This window comes from Macrobrachium rosenbergii, chromosome 10 (genome assembly GCF_040412425.1).
Source record: "Macrobrachium rosenbergii isolate ZJJX-2024 chromosome 10, ASM4041242v1, whole genome shotgun sequence".
Taxonomy (NCBI): domain Eukaryota; kingdom Metazoa; phylum Arthropoda; class Malacostraca; order Decapoda; family Palaemonidae; genus Macrobrachium; species Macrobrachium rosenbergii.
The window spans coordinates 63,579,771-63,598,890 of NC_089750.1; the positions used below are offsets into that span (position 1 = coordinate 63,579,771).

General features: G+C 45.0%; 1 protein-coding gene and 1 non-coding gene across 2 annotated transcripts in view; both read left to right on the plus strand.

The window, feature by feature from the left end:
- Window positions 1-19,120, plus strand: part of LOC136842706 (c-Myc-binding protein-like) — a 60,979-nt gene that overhangs the window by 17,746 nt on the left and 24,113 nt on the right. Inside the window, exon 2 of the mRNA XM_067110400.1 lies at window positions 15,054-15,242. Coding sequence (XP_066966501.1) covers window positions 15,054-15,242 — 189 coding nt within the window. The remainder of the gene's footprint in view (window positions 1-15,053; window positions 15,243-19,120) is intronic.
- On the plus strand, window positions 9,663-9,779 carry LOC136843053 (5S ribosomal RNA). Its single transcript, XR_010854415.1, has one exon. It is a non-coding gene; the product is annotated as a 5S ribosomal RNA (ribosomal RNA).

The following is a 19,120-nucleotide window of genomic DNA, read 5'->3' on the forward strand; positions in this document are numbered from 1 at the left end:
AGAAGAGAGAAACTGGCATATCAATCGAAAGGAACTAAAAGCGGTTCACTTAGCCCTGTTGGCCTTTCAACAAGAAGTGGAAGGCAAATGTGTCTTGGTCCAGGCGGACAACACGACCGCTCTGGCATACATTCGGAAACAGGGGGGCACTCACTCGTGGTCCCTCTACGAGACCTCGAGGGAGCTACTAGTTTGGGCGGAGGAGATCGGGACCAGACTAGTAACGAGATTCATTCAAGGGGAGAGAAATGTAGCAGCGGACCTTCTCAGCAGAAAGAACCAGGTCCTGTCCAACGAGTGGACTTTACATCCCCTAGTTTGCAAGGAGCTATGGAAGGTATGGGGACGTCCGCTCATAGATCTCTTTGCAACCGACAAAACGACTCGGCTGCCCCTTTACTGCTCTCCAGTTCCAGACAACAAAGCGGTTTTCGTGGATGCAATGTTCATGGACTGGTCGGACCTGGACCTTTATGCCTTTCCCCCGTTCAAGATCCTGCGGCAAGTCATCTCGAAGTTCTCAAGCCATCGGAACGTAAGGATGACTCTGGTGGCTCCATTCTGGCCGTCCAGGGAGTGGTTCCCGGACCTTCTAAACCTACTGTCAGACTTTCCGAGACTTCTGCCAGAGAGACCAGATTTACTCAGACAGCCGCACTTTCAGAGGTTCCACCAAAACTTGTCCGCTCTTCATCTTGTCGCCTGCAGACTGTCAGGAGACTCATCAGAAAGAGAGGGCTTTTCAAGAGAGGCTTCGAAGCTATCGCGAAGCCAAGAAGAGAATCCTCTGACAATGTTTACCAGGCGAAGTGGACACAGTTTAGGTCCTGGTGTCGAAGAGAAGGCGTGTCTTCTTCTTTGACGTCTATAGCCCAGATGGCCGATTTTCTCTTGTTCCTCCACAGAGAGAAAAAGCTTGCTGTGCCTACTATTAAAGGGTATAGAGCCATGTTAGCTTCGGTCTTTCGACATAGGGGTCTTGAAGTGTCTTTGAGTCAAGACCTTTCAGATCTGATTAGATCATTTAATACGTCAAAGAGGGACCAGAAGAGACCAGTGGCGTGGAATCTTGACGTAGTGCTGAGATGGTTACGGTCTCAGTCCTTTGAACCGATGGCGAACATCCCCTTGAAGGATCTCACGAAAAAGACTCTTTTTTGGTAGCTCTGGCTACGGCCAGGAGAGTAAGTGAGCTACATGCGATAGATAAAAGAGTAGGCTTTGCTAAGGGGAAGGCAGTATGTATGTCTACTCTTGGTTTCTTAGCCAAGAACGAAGACCCGTCTAGACCTTGGCCAAGAGAGTTTGAAATTAAGGACCTTTCCCAGTTGGTCGGTCCCGAAGAACCCGAGAGGTACCTCTGCCCTGTGAGAGCTCTCAAGTTCTACGTTCAGAGAACGAAGAAGCTCAGAGGTCCCAGTGACCACCTCTGGTGCTCGGTTAGAGATCCTTCTAAGCCTCTCTCTAAGAATGCCCTTTCCTTCTTTTTGAGAAGCCTGATAAAAGAAGCTCATGAGCATTGTGCTGACTCGGAGATGAGTATTCTTAAGGTAAAGGCGCACGAGATAAGAGCAGTTTCGACTTCTGTAGCCTTTAGCAGAAACTTATCTGTGAAAGACTTGGTTAAGTCCACCTTTTGGAGATGCAAGTCAGTGTTTGCATCGCATTACTTAGTGGACGTTCAAACTGTTTTCGAAAAATGCAGTACGCTGGGGCCCTTTATTGCGACTGACACGGTGTTGGGGGAGGGTGAAAAGGAGTCCGCTCCTTAACTAACATTTTCACCTTGGTGTTGGGGTTGTTGTTTTTTAAGGTTGTCTGGAGATACATGGTGTGGTAGTATCTTCCAGTTTTTAATCTTTGGTATTGTTTTTATGGTAATGTTAGGTGATCCCTCGTTTTGTTGTTCGTTGTACTGCTGCACCTGATCAAGGGCATCAGACTTGTCCGTGCGCAGCCATGTTCTCTACGGCAGGTACTGTTTTTATTGTGTCCGACACACGGATCCCTTTATATCCTCTCGGCACAATATAAAGGCCAGCAGACTACAGAGGCAGTAACCACTGAGTCAGCTACCTTTAAAGGTAAGGAACCTATGTCTAACTTGTTGCAAGTAGATAATTCCAAGAATTTTATTAGCTGCCAGTGCCCCACCTCCTCAAGGTGGCAATCAGCTATATGTAACTACCGGGTAAGTTATATAAGTGAAAATGACATTTTTATGATAAAATAACGTTTCACTTATACTTACCCGGTAGTTACATAATCATAACCCTCCCTCCTCCCCTCACCTGGGCAGTTGGGCAAAAACTTATGACGTGTTCTTGGGATGGTTCCCGATACCCCGATAGAGGGCGGGGGTAGAGGGATCACCTTTCGTAACGCTAGCGCTAGCGCGAAATTTGAATACTGCCGTGACGTCAAAGACGACAGCTATATGTAACTACCGGGTAAGTATAAGTGAAACGTTATTTTATCATAAAAATGTAATTTTTATTATAAAAATACATATTAGAACCCGCTCCTTATTCCCCAGGTTTTTACAGTCGGATTTTTGTGGCTCCAAAGTCGGGAGGATCTTGGAGACCCATCATAGATCTCTCGAGTCTCAACCGGTTCATCATCTCCCCGAAGTTTCATATGGAAACTTCTCAGTCGGTGCTGCGGTCGGTCCGGAGAGACGACTGGATGATTTCAGTGGACCTCAAGGACGCTTATCTCCAGGTTCCGGTCCATCCGGAATCTCGGAAGTTCCTTCGATTCTCGGGTCCAACTGGAACATTTCAGTTCAGAGTCCTCTGCTTCGGTCTGACCACAGCACCTCAAGTCTTTACGAGGGTGATGTCTCCTATTTCAGAGATAATGCATCGTCGGGGTTTCAGGATGAGGCGATACCTCGACGATTGGTTAGTTCAGGCTTCATCAGTAGAGGAAGTTTTGCAGGCGAGGGACTTCTTACTGGATTTGTGTCAAAAGTTGGGAATACGCATCAACTTAGAAAAGAGTTCTTTGATTCCAGCTCAGACAAAAACGTATTTAGGAATAACGATTTGAGGGCTTTGAGGGACCGAGGAACGAGTTTTGGCAATTCTGAGCCAACTAGAAACATTCAGATTGAACAGAGCGCAACTGTGAGCCTATGGAAGAGCTTGCTGGGCAGGATGGCCTCCTCTCTCTCCTAATTCCAGGGTCTCGTCTCCGGATGCGTTCTCTTCAGGCATGTCTCAGGAATCGCTGGGACTTTCGGGAAGAGAACGCGTTCATAGTCTGGGACGATTCTTGCCTGAAGGATCTTCGGTGGTGGTCAGAAGAATATCATCTGACCATCGGTGTAAGATTGGACTCCCCCATCCCAGATTTCCATCTGTACACAGATGCCTCGGATCAGGGTTGGGGAGCAACCCTGGAGGAATGTCAGGCCAGAGGCCTTTGGACGAATCTGGATCGGAGGAGTCCATCAACCACAGAGAACTACGAGCAGTAGAAGAGGCTCTAAGTTGCTTCTGATCAGTTAAGCAACAGGATCACGCTCTTTTGCGACAACGTAACTGCTGTGTCATACCTCAAGAAGGAGGGGACAAAATCGCAAATTTTGAATCAAGTCCCAGAGAGAATTCTCCGCTGGTGGCGAGTGCCACAGGACTACTCTCGTTCCTCAATTCGCTGTCGGGAAACTCAACGTTTTGGCGGACGCCCTAAGCCGAACCAAGCAAGAGGTTCTAGGGGGAATGGATGCTAGTGCAGGAGGAAGTCCAACTTCTATTGAAGAAATGGCCAGCAACCATAGGCCTGTTCGCTACAGACTAAACTTTCGCCTCCCAGTATACTTCTCCCCAGTAGAAGATCCCATGTCGTTCGGGACGGACGCCATGTTGCATTCTTGGAACGACATGCAAACATATGCATTCCCTCCGTTCGGAATGATTCAACAAGTGTTGATGAAACTCAGGAACTCCTACAACACCGAGATGATGTTGATTTGCCCTTTCTGGCCTCAAAGACCTTGGTTCCCGGACCTTCTCGATTTACTGATAGATGTTCCGGTTTTCCTTCCAGAGAGGAAAGATCTTCTCAGACAGCCGCACTTCCATCACTTCCACCGGAACCTCCGCATGCTGAAGCTAGCTGCGTGGAGACTATCCAGCGAGCAGCACGTCATGCCGGACTCTCTAAGGCAGTGGCTCATTGTCTTTCTGTCTGAGAAGATCATCCAGAAAAGTATATCAGGCCAAGTGGGTGGTTTATCGCAGTTGGTGCCGGAACCAAGGTCATCGTATTTCACTTCCAACGGTAGCAAAAATAGCGGACTTTCTACTTTTTCTGAGGAAAGAAAAGAAGTTTTCGTACTCTACGATCGCCAGTTACAGATCAATGCTTAGTAGTACGTTCCGTTTCCATCTTCCGGAATTGGCGACCAGTAGAATACTTCACGATCTCTTAAGGTCTTTTAAGATAGAACGTCCAGTTCTTCCCGTTCGGGCACCATCGTGGGATTTAGCGGCGGTATTGACTCTCCTTAGGTCGTCAGAATACGAGCCATTAGAAGCACTGTCATTAAGACAGTTAACGAAGAAGGTATTATTTTTAGTTGCTTGGCCACAGCTAGAAGAGTAGGAGAGATTCGGGCTGTTTCAAGAACTGTAAGAACATTTTCTCAGGGAAAGATATTTTTCTGTCATATTTGCCGGAATTCGTAGCTAAATCGGAATCGGAATCGAATCCTTTACCCAGAGCGTTTAGAGTAACGTCTTTAGAAGATTTCGTAGGAGGTGACGCTTCAGAAATGCTATTATGTCCGGTCAGGGCGCTGAAGGCTTATTTATTATGCACAGAAAAGATGTTGCCTCGCCCGAGAACGCTATTCGTTTCTCCCAGACGTCCTTCACACTCGATCTCGAAGAATGCTATTAGTTTTTTCTTAAGAGAGGTGATACAACAAGCGTCGGCTAATTCTTCGACTCTTTCGGAACCATCGAACTCCTCTGAACGCCCAAGAGCTCATAGTATTAGAGGGGTGGCGACATCGTCGGCATTTCTCAAGAATTTCTCGGTGTCGGCAATCTTAGAAGCAGCTACTTGGAAATCAGTATCAGTTTTCACTTCTTTCTACCTTAAGGACATTCAATTCTCATCGGAAAAGGGTTACTCGCTGGGTCCTTTTGTGGCGGCTAATTCAATTCTTTAGTAAAGGGTAGATTAAGGGTGGGGGTGGGGAGAGTAGGGGCAAGGTTAGACAACATAAGATAGGTGAATAGATTTGTCAGTGAATCGGAATTCTTTTACGAAACACAAGATGTTTTACAATTAAATGAGGATAGGTATATCCAGGTGGTTTTCAGCTAGATTTATTCAACCTTTGGCACTGCATTGATGGCAACGGACGGCAATGATTCAGCAGCTCTGACTGCACACTCAACTTATCCTCCGTACATGAGAGGCTACAATAGCCACATGGGAGGCTCGTCGTTCCCCTCCATACATGAGAGGCTACCAATAGCCACATGGGAGGTTCGCCAGGCTCCGCTACATGCGAGGCTTTGATTAGCCACATGGGAGTTAGTTTCCCTTCTTCCGTGGGAGGTTTTCCTTGAATACCACATGGGAAGTAGCTCGACCCAGACAGTACCATGACTCGAGACTGACGTTAAGGGTACTCTCTCCTTTCAGGCATCCCCACCTGCTGAGTAGACTACCAGGTGAGGTTTGTTTTTATATGCATAGTAGACGATAATGAGTTACCTGCTTTACTTGTTGGTAGGTCGGTCTGACTTAATTGAACCCACCTCCACTAAATTTTGTTAATCGGGCTAATTCAGGTGTTCAGGAGTGTATTGCAATATGAAGTTTTTCATAATAAAACTAATATTGTAATACTTACCTGAACACCTGATTCCCACCCTCCTCCCCACTTCAATCTGATTAATGAATAACGCAACTGGGGTTCTCGCCATACACAGCCGGGACTTGCAGCAGCGTTGCCAACGGCACGCTAGGTAACTCATTTGACAGGATTTTCCTGTAAGCGTTGGTAACGCTGACAGTTAATTACCCACTTAGTGGGTAATGAGTTGGGGATATAGTTCGGGCTGGTAGGTAACCAGGGCTAATTCAGGTGTTCAGGTAAGTTTACAATATTAGTTTTATTATGAAAACTTCATATTTCACAATGGAATCACCTAAAGAAGCAAGTTAAGTGCCGTGTTTTAAGCTCCCGTTAAATTTTTAGTTTTAAACTTCTGGAATTGTTAGTTATATTGTGTGAGAAAGCCAAAAACCCAGCTTTGTTCATGAGACTTACCTGTCAGATATATATATAGCTGTATTCTCCGAAGTCCGACAGAATTTCAAAAACTTCGCGGCACACGCAGTGGCCGGGCAGGTGGTTAGTACCCATTCCCGCCGCTGGGAGGCGGGTATCAGGAACCATTCCCATTTTCTATTCAGATTTTCTCTGTCGCCGGACTGTCAACACCTGTTGTCAGTTCCTCCGCCATTTGGATTTCAAAAATTTGTTGTCACTTAAGTATTTTGGTTGTTTTTGGTATTCGACTGGATCTGTGACTTGGCATACGCTCTTTGTGGACCGTTTTTGATTTTGCTTTTGACTTTTCTTATAATTAAGATGTCTTACCTCTAGCTATCGAGTCTGTAGCTTGGGTGAATGTAAGGTGAGGCTATCGAAGACTTCGATAGTTCCTCACACTTTTTGTATGATATGTAAGGGTGTTCAGTGCTCTATGATAATCGGTATAATGAATGTGAGGGATTACCTGAAGGTGAGTGGAAGAAATATGAAGCCTATATGCTTAAATTGGAGCGTGATAGGTTGAGATCTTCCTCCTAGAGTGCATCCTTAGATGGATAGTTAGGGTTTTCTCCTACTAGTAACCCTGTAGTAAATATTAGTACTAACCCTGTAGTATGTTGCTGCAGAAGGTAATACCCTGGCTCTCGTGTTGGAGTCAATACGTGCTCTTGAAACTAAAGTGAATGCAATTCAAGCGCAAAGTGTTACTGCTAGTGCCCCTGGTGTTGTGGAGGGGGCATCAGATCGGCCCTATAATGCCTCTAGGCCTGGACCTCTGTCGAACTCCCAGGACCAGGGAGGGGGCATGTCGAAAGCCGCATGAGGGTTACGGGGCTTCCCACCGATCTGGCGTCCCTTCGCAGGTCCTGATGACGCTACCCAGGCTGCCAGGGATCGTGCACAGGCACGCATCCTGAAGGATTGCTTCTCGTCCTCCGACACGTCCTCCCCGCCTCGGGGTTGGAGCTCTCGGTTGGACTCTCGCCCTCTTAAGAGAAGCTTAGAGGAGAGGACGCTTCACGTCCTCTTCCTCTAGACGTTTGTGCTCTTCCCCAGAAAGTTGCGTGGATATTCCTCCGCAGAAGAGAATAAAGTGTTTTTCGGATGATGACGCTACTCGACCCCCCTGTCGCGCTAAGGCAAGGGCTAGAGCTTCTTCCCCTGTGAGAAGGAAGTATACGTCTCTCGCCCCTCTCCTTCTCTCAGGTTCAGCCCTTCTCCCGAGAGAGTTGCTTCTCCAACGTGTCAGATTTTGTTGGGTTTGCAACAACAGCTGGATGCTCTCATGAACCTTTCAAAGATTCGAAACTGCCTGTTAAGAGGTACAGACCTTCACCTTCGTCTCCTGCTTCGTCTTCCTCGTCTGCTAGATGTTTTGGGGCTTCTCGTCTGTCATCTAGAGAGAGTGTTAAGTGGCTTCCTTATCGTCTTCCCCGATTTGAGGTGTTGGACTTTTCTCTTGACACGCGCCAGGAGCGCTGTCTTGCTCTTGTGCTTCTCACGCTTCACGCTTCACGCGGCGCCTCACCTTGACGCTGGCGCGCCTGAGCCATGACGCGTGCCCACGCTGTGAAACTCTTTCTCGTGTCTTGCCACGGAGCCTCTCGCGCCACGCCATGACGCCATGCGCCGCTCGCCCGCCGCTCAGTTGTTCATCATGTCGCATAGCTTCAAAGTCTTCTTGTGTTGACGCTGCTCCTGTTGTACATCAGGACGATACAACTACCCGATTAACATCTGATGTCCTTCATAATTTAGACACGACTTCTTCGTGAATCGCTGGAGTTCCCGCTTACGTATCGTTGACGAATCGAACTTGTTTCGGAACTCACTTTCACCACTCAAGACCCGCCAGCTGGGGAAGAACATCCTCTTTCGTCACAGCCTTTGGACGAAGAGAAACATCTTTCGTCTTCTTCTTCCTCTGATTATCAGACTCTGGCTATTTTACTTAAGGATCTGTTTCCTGAGACTTTTCAACCTTTGGCTCCTCTCTCTCCACCTTCGCAGTTGTCTTTGTCTTAAGGAAGGACTTGACTTTCTCAAAATCGGAAATCAAAATTTTTATATTTTAAATGGCATTCAAGAAAGTCCAGACTGGATGGCTGCCAGGAAAAATCAGAAAGTTTTTTTAAAAGTTCCTTCTTCACGTTTGTCCGAGTTATAAACAAAACAGTAACCTATCATTGGCAAAATTACATTTTTCAAGGGGACTTTGTAATCCTGATATTGTCAGTAAGATCCCACTTGTCTTCTTTTAGCTATGTCTTGGACTCTGACTGAGATGGACCACCATTTTAAAGGACTCTTCAAGATTATTGAGGTCTTTAACTTCTTGGACGACAGACAGGTGTCTGGAAGTTTTGAACACAGGGCTAGTCAGTGGCAGTCAGTCAGTAGCAGCTCATTAGTCTGGGGAGCTGTCCAGTCTACTGCGTGCATGGACAACCTCAGAAATGGCTCTGAAGAACTTGCTCTCAGTTTTCGCTTCATTCTTTTGAAAAATTACTTTTGTCTTCTATTTTTTATAAGTCTGTTTTCACCATGCAGAAAAAAGCTGCAAACTGCTGTAACTTGCAAGCAAATAAATTCCCAGACTTTGGTTAAAAATATCGCTGTCAGCCTTCAAAAAGGCAAGTTATCAAGACCTTCAAACTGCAGGTCCTTCATAACGCCTTGCCCCATCATCGATCTTCTTTTCCAAAAAGTAAACGAAAGCCCTAAATAAATTGCCTACAAACAAAGGGGCTTCCATGGGAAGCAACACGAGACCCGCACCACGAGGGAGAGTTTTTTCCCGAAGGAATGTCACTTCAAGAGAGGTAGCAAGTGACTCCTTTCATCTCCAGACACCATTAGCAACCAGGCTTCATTTTGCACAAGCCTGGAGAGAGAGAGGGGCAGACGTTTGGTCCCTCCTAGTGTTAGAGAGAGGTTACTTGATTCCCTTCCTGTCTCCTCCTCCTTTGTTTTTTGTTTCCCAATTGCCATCCTGTCAAACAGAAAATTCTGTTTGACCTGCTCGAACAGATGCTCGAGCGGAGAGCAGTGGAACAGGTCTTGGACTCGCAGTTCCCCGGGATTTTACTACAGATTGTTTCTAGTCCCAAAACTTTCAGTAGGCTGGAGACCCGTCTTGGACGTCAACAGGCCGAACAACTTGGTCCGGAAGGAAAAGTTCAAGATGGAGACCTCGCAGTCAATACTAGGAGCCCTTCATCCCGGGGATTGGATGGTATCTTTGGATCTCCAAGATACTTATCTTCACGCCCCAATTCATCCACGTTCGATGAAGTATCTCAGGTTGTCTTGGGGACTAGACGTACCAGTTCAGGGCTCTCTGCTTTGGACTCTGCACAACAGCCATACCACGTTGAAAGCACCGCTTCGTCCGATCAGCGAAGTTAAGCAACGTTGGGTCTGGTCAGTACTTGGATGGGTGACCGCCTGGGAACACCAGATGCTGTTGGCGTCACATTTTGCTCCAAGGGTGTTTACACTTCTCATGAAAAACGTTGCGATGCAGTTGCACCTGTCGCACGTCAGGATCTCTCTCTACTTGGACGACTGGTTGATTCGAGCGTCGCCGGGCGAAGGTATCTGGAGGACCTTCAGTTGACTCTGCAACTCGTGAAGTCCCTGGGACTTCTGGTCAATGTGGAAAAGTCGCAGCTGATCCCCTCACTGTCCATTGTGTCTGGGAATTCAGATGTATTCAGCGGCTTTTATAGCGTCTCCGTCGCAAGAACGGCAACTTCTATGTACGAAAAAGTCTCGGCCTTCTTGGGGAAGGAAACATGCTTGGTGAGGGAATGAATGAGTCTGCTGGGGACCATTTCCTCGCTGGAGAAGTTTGTTTCCCTGGGGAGTCTGCATCTCAGGCCTCTTCAGTTCTTTCTGTTGGAGAACTGGCAAAGCAAGGAAGACTTGAAAGAGGAATTGAGAATTCTTCCTTCTGTAAAAGAGGATCTGTAGTGGTGGCTCGATCCAACGAAATTGCAGAAAGGGATCTCCCTCAAGCTTCTGAACCCCGACCTAGTGTTGTTTTTCCGACGGGTCGTCAACAGGTTGGGGGGCAACACTAAGGGGAGAGGAAGTGTTAGGAACCTGGAGAGAGGAACAGGTGTCCTGGCACATCAACATCAAAGATTTGGCGGCTATCTTTTAGCTCTCCAATTCTTCGAGGTCCAAGTTTGCAATCGTGTAGTTCAAGTAAACTCGGACAACACTACGGCATTGGATTACCTCAAGAGACAGGGCGGAACACTCTTGTTCCCTGTTCAGCCTTGCAAGACAGATTATTCTTTGAGCCTATGCTCGCAACATTTCGATTCTCACAAGTTTTGTTGCAGGGGTCGAAAATGTTCGAGCAGACCTGCTCAGTCGGCGCCATCAACTCCTGCCGAAGGAATGGACCCTTCATCAGGAGGTTTGCCAAGATTTTTGGAAATTTGGGGTCGCCATCTTGTGGATCTTTTCACGACCTCAAGAACAGCGAGGCTCCCTCTATAAAGCTCATCTGTACTCGACCCGGGGCAGTTGCGATAGATGCTCTTCTCTGGGATTGGACGGGAATAGATGTTTACGCCTTTCCCCCGTTCTAAATTCTGGGAGAAGTCATACGCAAGTTCGCGGCCTCACAAGGGACGAGGATGACTCTCATCCCCACGTGTGGGCCTTCGAACCACTGGTTCTCGGAGTTTCTCTTCTGGTTGGTAGACGTTCCAAGAACCCTTCCTATGAGGGCAGACCTGCTCATACAACCCCACTTCGCGAGATATCATCAAAACCTCCCGCTCTGAACCTGACTGCATTCAGACTATCGAAAATTGGTCAGAGCGAGGGGTTTTTCTGGCCAGGTGGCACGGGCCATCGCTAGAGCCAGAAGTTCTTCATCTAACAGGATATATCTAGCGAAGTGAGCAACCTTCAAGGGTTGGTGTAGAAAGAAGGGCTTTTCCTCTTCCTCTATCACTGTGAGCCAGGTTGCGGATTTTCTCCTTTACTTAAGAGAAAACTCAATATAGCAGTTCCGACTATCATGTGTTATCGGAGCATGCTTTCGTCTGTTTTCAGACACAGAGGATTAGATTTGTCTGACAATAAGGACCTCCACGATCTTACGAGCTCTTTCAAGACGTCCAAGGTTCCTCAGCTAATTCCTCCTGCTTGGAACTTGGACGTAGTGCTCAAGTTTTTGATGTTTAGTCCTTTTGAGCCTCTCCACTCTGCATCTCTTAAGGATGTTACTCGAAAACGGCATTCCTCACGGCTCTGGCGACGAAGAGAGTGAGCGAAGTTCAAGGCCGTCATGTGGGCTTCAAGGAACACAATGCTGTCTATTCTTTAAGCCCTAAGTTCTTGGCTAAGAATGAAAGGCCTTCTAACCCTTGGCCTAGACACTTTGAAATTAAAGGTTTAGCAGACCTTATTGGACAGGAACCTGAGGGAGTTCTGTGTCCGGTTAGAACTCTCAAGTACTACCTTAAAAGAACCCAGGACACTCGTGGTCCCTCGGATATTTTATGGTGTTCTGTGAGGCAACCAGTTAAACCTATGTCGAAGAATGCACTGGCATTCTTCATTAGGGACGTCGTTAAGGACGCACACTCTAGTTGTGACGACTCCACCTTCAAGTTGTTGAGAGTTAACGCTCACGAGGTGAGGGCAGTTGCTACCTCCATGGCGTTCCAGAGAAAATATGGTGCTCAGTGACATTCTTAGTGCCACATTTTGGCGAAGTCAATTTGGTGTTTGCCTCACACTCTTGGCAAGATGTTTAGGTAGCATACGAAAAATTGCTTTACGCTGGGACCATACATTGCTGCTTCAGCAACCTTGGGGACAGGGGTAACTCTGATCCTATCCCTTTTTAATTGTGTTTTTATGGTTGTTGGGTCGACTACTGGAGGCAGTCTTCCCAATCCTTTGCAAACTAACGCTTTAGGTGTTGGTTAGGTGGTTAGTAATGCTCTTTTGTCCTCTTTGTATGGTCTATGATCTAGTTACATTGTGGTCACGCCCCCGTTGACAGATCATCTAGAAGTCGCCAGCTATATAGGTCACTACCTCGCTGGGGTCTCTAGTAAAGCAGAAGCAGACTAGAGTGGCAGTAACCACTCAGTCAGCTACGCTATCAGATAAGGAACCAAAATAATTTTACCAATAAATTGGTTTTTTCCCTAATTCTTGGCTGTCTCTACCCCCCTTCAAAGGTGGTATTCAGCTATATATATATCTGACAGGTAAGTCTCATGAACAAAATGATATTTTAATGATAGAATAAAGTTTGTTCATACTTACCTGGCAGATATATATATTCATATTGCCCTCCCTCCTCCCCTCAGGAGTCAGTGGCGTTAGAAAATCTGAATAGAAAATGGGAATGGTTCCTGATACCCGCCGCTGGTACTAACCACCTGCCCGGCCACTGCGTGTGCCGCGAATTTTGAAATTCTGTCGGACTTCAGAGAATACAGCTATATATATATCTGCCAGGTAAGTATGAACAAACTTTATTTTATCATTAAAATATAATTTTTCTTGCCAACACATGGACAGCGCTTAATCATAATTGCTTATTGTTAGTTTTGAAAAGTGCAAATAAAAAATTTGTCATTTCTTTTAGATGTTTTAACTAAAAGAAATGTTCCACAATTTATCATTAATATAGAAAATCTTTTCAGATTATACAGTGTTTGCAGTAATATAGGTAGTAGCCTAGTTCAGATTGAGAATAATTTAGACTAGGTAAATAGGGGATGTTGTCTGTAGCCTATAACCTAGGATCACATATCCTTAAGTGTGAACTAAATAACCTAGATTAGGTAGTAACCCAAATCAGGGTAACTTTTAAGAAATATCCTATTATAAGCCTAAAACATTAGCCTAACTTAGGCCAAAACCCTAGGATTAGATAATCTGGGCAAAATAAAATGATAGCCTAGCTATAAGGCTACATACTATTAGTAAAATTTTTCTTTTTTATATAGCCTATACACTTGAGCATGATCTAAATGATCAGTTATTATTGTCCCCGGGCCCATCATTCTTGGCCAAGAATGAGAATCCTCTAAGAAGGAAACCTATTTTGATAAAAAAACTCACCTTAGCTGACAAGATATTATGCTTGGTTCAAGCACTTAAGGTTTACATGGAGATCCCGGCAAACATCCCAGAGGGTCCTATTTTCCAACACCCTTTCTCTACTAGGGCTGAGAATAATTTTAATGTCCCTCATTGAAAAATCAAATCCACACTCCTTTTATAGGTCACATGATATTAGGAAAGTACTGTAAATACGTCATTGGCGTTCTTCAGAAATGTCTTTTGAAGAAGTCTCACAATGTACAGGGTGGTCATAAGAGACAGTATTCTTGAAATCATTATTGCCGCGAGCTCGAACAAATTCAACTACACTGTGTATCAGTAGGGGGTATGGTTAGTCCTGATCCCATAGGTGCTACAGTGGAAAACCAGGGGTCTTCCTAACAGGTGGGTATGCTAACTATCACTGGAGGAAGGTGTGACAATACTGCAACCAGACCCACCATGCTTAGGTAAGTCACTGAAGACCTTCACCCTAAAACATAAGTTCGTGTTTAGTTTCTTGTTCTTTGTTACTAAAACCTGAGGGGTATTTGGAATAAAGAATGTGGCTCGAAATATGTGGCTTGACCTGGGACCAGAAATGTTTTTTCTTTGGGGTGTTGGTATTTAAATTGTAGAGCTTAAGCCATATCATCACCTGTCATTTTCTTTTTAAAGCTCATTGAGGATAAAACAAGTGACTATGCTATCAAAAAACATGTTTTGATGTAGGAAAAACTTATTTTTGATAGCATAGTCCCTGTTGAGTCCTCAAAACCCTCCCACTTCCCTCACGAAAAGGCATGGGATTTGGGCGAGGGATCGTCCTGCATTGACCAACAGAAAGATATGGCTTCTTGGTGTTTTGCCAGTCCATTTGTCAACCATGTGGCAGACTGTGCATGCGCAATAATCACGTCGTCTTCTAGCAGGTTTTGATGATGGAAAACTGGGTACAGCTTTGCTGAAGATAAGGGAAAGTGCCCTCTTATCTTTGAGTCCATTATATACTCCATCATGTGTTATATTGTTTATCATATGACACATTACTTGGCAAAAATACCAACTAAAAGAGAATTATTTGATGTTAGTTTGGTCACCATGGAGCTCTGACAGACCCATGGAAGGTAACTCCTTGACGACTCAGCTGTGACTACCAAAAATAGGTTTTTCTATTTCAAAACCTGTTTTCTATGTACGTAAAGGGTCTGCCGTAGTGGACTACAGTAGCTGAAAATACATGGTGCATTCTAAATTCTAATGTAGAAAAAAATACCAGTTGTTTGCTGAACATCTTTTACCTTGCTACTGTAGGCTAAATGGTAAGTGCATAATTGTTTCGGAAAGAGAAGAATCTCACTTGTATAGCGGTGTTAACAACTCGTACTTGAACTGGTGATTTGGCCAAATCTAACAATGCTAGTATAAAGAGAGGAAAACAAGATATTTTCAAGCATGGGCCAAAGATTCCTTTATAATTCATAGAAAAAGAAATCTATCATTGTGATAGGACTAATTGCTATCGTAGGGAAAATCCCAAACCATGGCATTATTGCTAACTTTAGTTTGTCACTTAGTTCATAGTGATGCTTATTTGTGCCTTTTTTTTTTATTTGAGAGTTGTATTGCTCTTTTAATTTGCCTTTCACTGTTTCAGACTATGGATTCTGAGCGGGAAAAATTTCGTACTTATGTTGAGAAGTCAGGTGTGATGTCTGCATTGACAGACGTTTTGGTACGCTTATATGAAGAACCTAATAGACCTACAGATGCTCTAACATATATTAAAGAAACTCTTGGTTCTGCTGAAATTGATGCTCATCGTCTGCAGTCCTTGCAGAATAAGGTCAGTTGAAATAAAAAAAAAAGTTTGTATACATTGCAAGCCCTTAGTACTTATTTTGTTTGTAAGTTGTATTGATTCAAAGCAGAGAGAGTACACCTTAAAGAATTGACTCATACTAGTTGTTTAGAATCAGGATAATTGAAGTGAAGGTGAACTACTCTGAAACTTGTGTCTGTAAATCATTGTTGCCCTCATTCTGTTAGTTGTAATACCAAAATAAAATTGTTCACCATATCTGTTCTGATATGTTGTTACACTGCATGAACTTGACTACTTTTTAGTTTTCTAATGTAAGGTTTTAATAAAAATTAGTAGAGTTTGTTAGATACAGGAATCTGTTTCACCAGCAAAATGCTTGCAGTTTTCCAGGTTGATGCAAGCCAGAAACATTTCACAGAATTGCATCTTCTCCAAGCATTTTTTCTTTTGTTTTGTAGTGCCTTTTCTTTATCATTCTTAACCCTTACTGGACGGATCCCCTCAAAAGAGGATCTAAAACAGGTTTTGGGTGGTGGACAGATCCCTTCTGAGGAGGATTAATAGTACGTGCCATACGATTTGTCTGTATCGAGGGGGTGGGGAAAGAGTTTCCAATACTTCAGTGGCCCATAAATGAATTGTGGCAACTAAAGAATTCAGCTCAGCTCGATCGTGGACGTCTTGGGAACTTAATTTACTTTGTTCTTGACCTGTAGGGGGAATGTCTTGCTCCTCTCTCTGCCATGACATATTTTTATTTATTTGCTCATAAATATACCCAGGGATTACTGTTGGTTTTAGTTCTTATCTTTTATGATATGATGTCAGTTATAGTTGTAATTTTGCGAAGAGATATTAGAAAAACAGTATAAAGAAAAAAAAAGTTACTGCATTTCCCGATCTCAGTAAATTTAGATAAATATTTTACAACAAATATGCTCAGAATTTGTTACTGATTTTAGTTCTTATCTGTTATGATATTGTGTGAGTTGTAATTATAATTTTACAAAATAAAATAGAATAGAATAAATTATTAGAAAAAACATTCATAACTTGGTAAATTTTACGGGTGTTTTGTAAAAGAGTCCCCACACAGGGTTGTAAATAGTTAATTGCAGTACACTCCCTGAACACCTGAATTAGCCCTGGTCACCTACCAGCCCGAACTACATCCCCATAGCTTTTACCCACTAAGTGGGTAATAAACTGTCAGCGTTACCAACGTTTACAGGAAAATCTAGTCAAATGAGTTACCTGAAGTACCGTTGGCAACATTGCTGCAAGTCCCGGCCGAGTGAGGCCGAGATACCCCAGTTGCTTTTTGTTCGCCATGCTGTGTGGGTGTGTTCCACATCAGGCAAACTTTTGGTCATTTAGCCTGACCCCCATTCAAGAATTTGGACATCAGATCACGATTTGGACGTTTTCAACGCATTTTCTCCTGGATGGATACTTTATTGATAGGATTTGGAACTTCTTTCCCGATTTTGACTTTGGACTCGTTTGGATAAGTCAAACAAGAAGACGTCGCCGTCTGCTAGCGCCGATGCTTCCACTTTTTTTTTTACATCTTCGACGACAGAGCCTTCTTCTGCTGGAGATGCTGACGCTCATCGGCCCTACACGTTCTGCAAGCGTAGGATGAGTACCCTAAAACACGATCGACATTCTGTTTGTGTTTTTATGGAGGAAGACACAGTGTAGTATCAGTCAGATAGGCGGCGAGTCTTGGTCAGTAGATCAGATGGAAGAATTATTCAAAAAGTTAGAGGACAAGTTACTAGCTGAGTATGTCTAGTCTATTTTACTAGCTTTATGACTAAATTAATGGAAACTAGAGATAAGGATAGTAGTAATAGTGTTGTAGATACTAATCGTTCTTTTTCAGCCCCCTGCCTGTTCCAGAACCAGCCCTAACGGGTGCCGGGGGTCATGGAGAACCGCAAACCTCGAAGGTAGGATCTGCCGGCCCCCCCGGCGCGGAGCAGGCAGTGTTGGCAGCAGATTTCCCCCTTCCCTCTAAAAGCGTAAGTTCTAAGGTGGATTTAGAATTAGGAATCACTCAGAAGGGTAGGAATTCTAATTAGGAAGTATTCAGGAAAAGTAGTTGAGTGTGGTCTTCTTTGGGTTTAGGTCTCTCATTTAGATCAATCATCGGTTTTATTTCCTGCTTCGTGCTCTGTGCAACAAAGGTTTCCAGATCCGTGGAGGGTCGTTCAGATTTGGTTTCTGATGTATCTGGTTCTGAATTTTTGTTTTTCCTTGAATACTCCTCCTTCGAAGGTTACTTTTCCTTTGGGGGTTTAAAATTTCGTTCGTCTTGCGATGGTGGCAATTCTTGCGATCGAGTTTTTCCAATATTCATGATCATGTCTTAAAGAATTTTCTGGTTTGATAATGTCTATCAAGATTATCAGGGGCGGGGGGAACCAGTCTATTTTCTTTGAAATCTATGGCCTCTTCGGCCGCAACGGAAATTTCCCGTTTTTTTTTCCCTTTTTTCTTCTAAGCCTTCTTCTGTTACCCTTCTCAGTCTTCTTTTAGGTCCGCTCTTTGGAGGGCTCACGGGGTCTTTGCTGCGCATCCTGTTTTCTTGGCTTTTAACTCAGCAGAGCAAGGCTTTCTTGCTTCAACCCTGCATTTTAGAGCTCAGCGGCCCCCCTCTCTCTCTTCGGGGTTAAGGGAAGGGGTACTTTTTACGGATCCGTCGTCTTATCACCTTTTGCAAATCCGGTAGTTTCTCAGGCATCTGGTCTAATTGCTTCTCAGGTGCTTGCGGAGGTGTCAGCAACTCCTTATTTCATTCTTTATGGGTTCCTAACTAATGTATCCTCCACGATTCTTGCGGATGCTACGGCAGTCGGTGATTCGCCTGCGCCAGCGTTCAGTGTATCAGCACCGATAGTTTCCTAATTGTAATGTATCCTCCGCGATTCTTGCGGATGCTACGGCAGTCGGCGATTCGCCTGCGCAAGCGTTCAGTGTATCAGTACCGATAGTTTCCGCAGCCTTTCCATTCTCCAGGATAGTTGATAACTACCCTCTTCTGTTACCTTCGAATCGGTACCTCGTAACTTTCCCTTCAATACTCCTTTAAGTTTCCGTCCGGTTGGGACTTTCTCCATCTGTCCAATGTTGGCATTGTGCGCTCCGGTGGTTACTCCAAGTGTGGCTTCTTTCTTCTTCCCTCCTTCCGCTTCTTCTTTCTCAACTTTCCGGCAGGTTTTCTCTTCCCTCCGTCTAGGCATCCATGTTGGTTCGGGGTTGATTCCGGATCTTCAGTTCCAGATTCCCATTCTCATGCGGTTTTGATACATCCGGATTTGAGTGGTTCAGGTGTTGCGGCCTCTTCGCTCTCAGGAGTGGGCGTGGTCCGCCCAGGTGTTGCGTCATCCATGTTGGGTGGTGCGGGGTTTGCGCAACCTATACTTTGGTGCCTCCAGTATGTTCGCGATTGATACGTCAGGTTTCCTTCTCACGCACCCAGGTGTAGCAAGTTCCGGGTTTCTAGTTCGGCGTTTGCTAGTGATCGGCCTGCCTCTTTCCTGTCCCTGCTCGGTCGTACCAGTCCGACAATCCTCCGGCTTGGTCGGACCAGTCCGACAATCCTCCGGCTCAGTTGAACCAGTCCGACAAGGATTGTTCATTTGAAGAAGAGGATGGTAGACTTCCTCACTTACCCTCAATCCAAGGTTCCGGAGGAGCCTACACTACCGAAGCAACGATGTTCAAGTCGCTATATGCGACAGAACTGGTAGTTGCTCAAACAAGATGATTTTCCCTCCGGTCTGGTACTGCCTGACACCTCAACACTTCGGTGTCAATAAGGCTGGCATACCAGGTTAACATGTCGCCTGACTGTACAACGTTCTTTGGCAGAAGAGGAGGGGCTTCTTTTG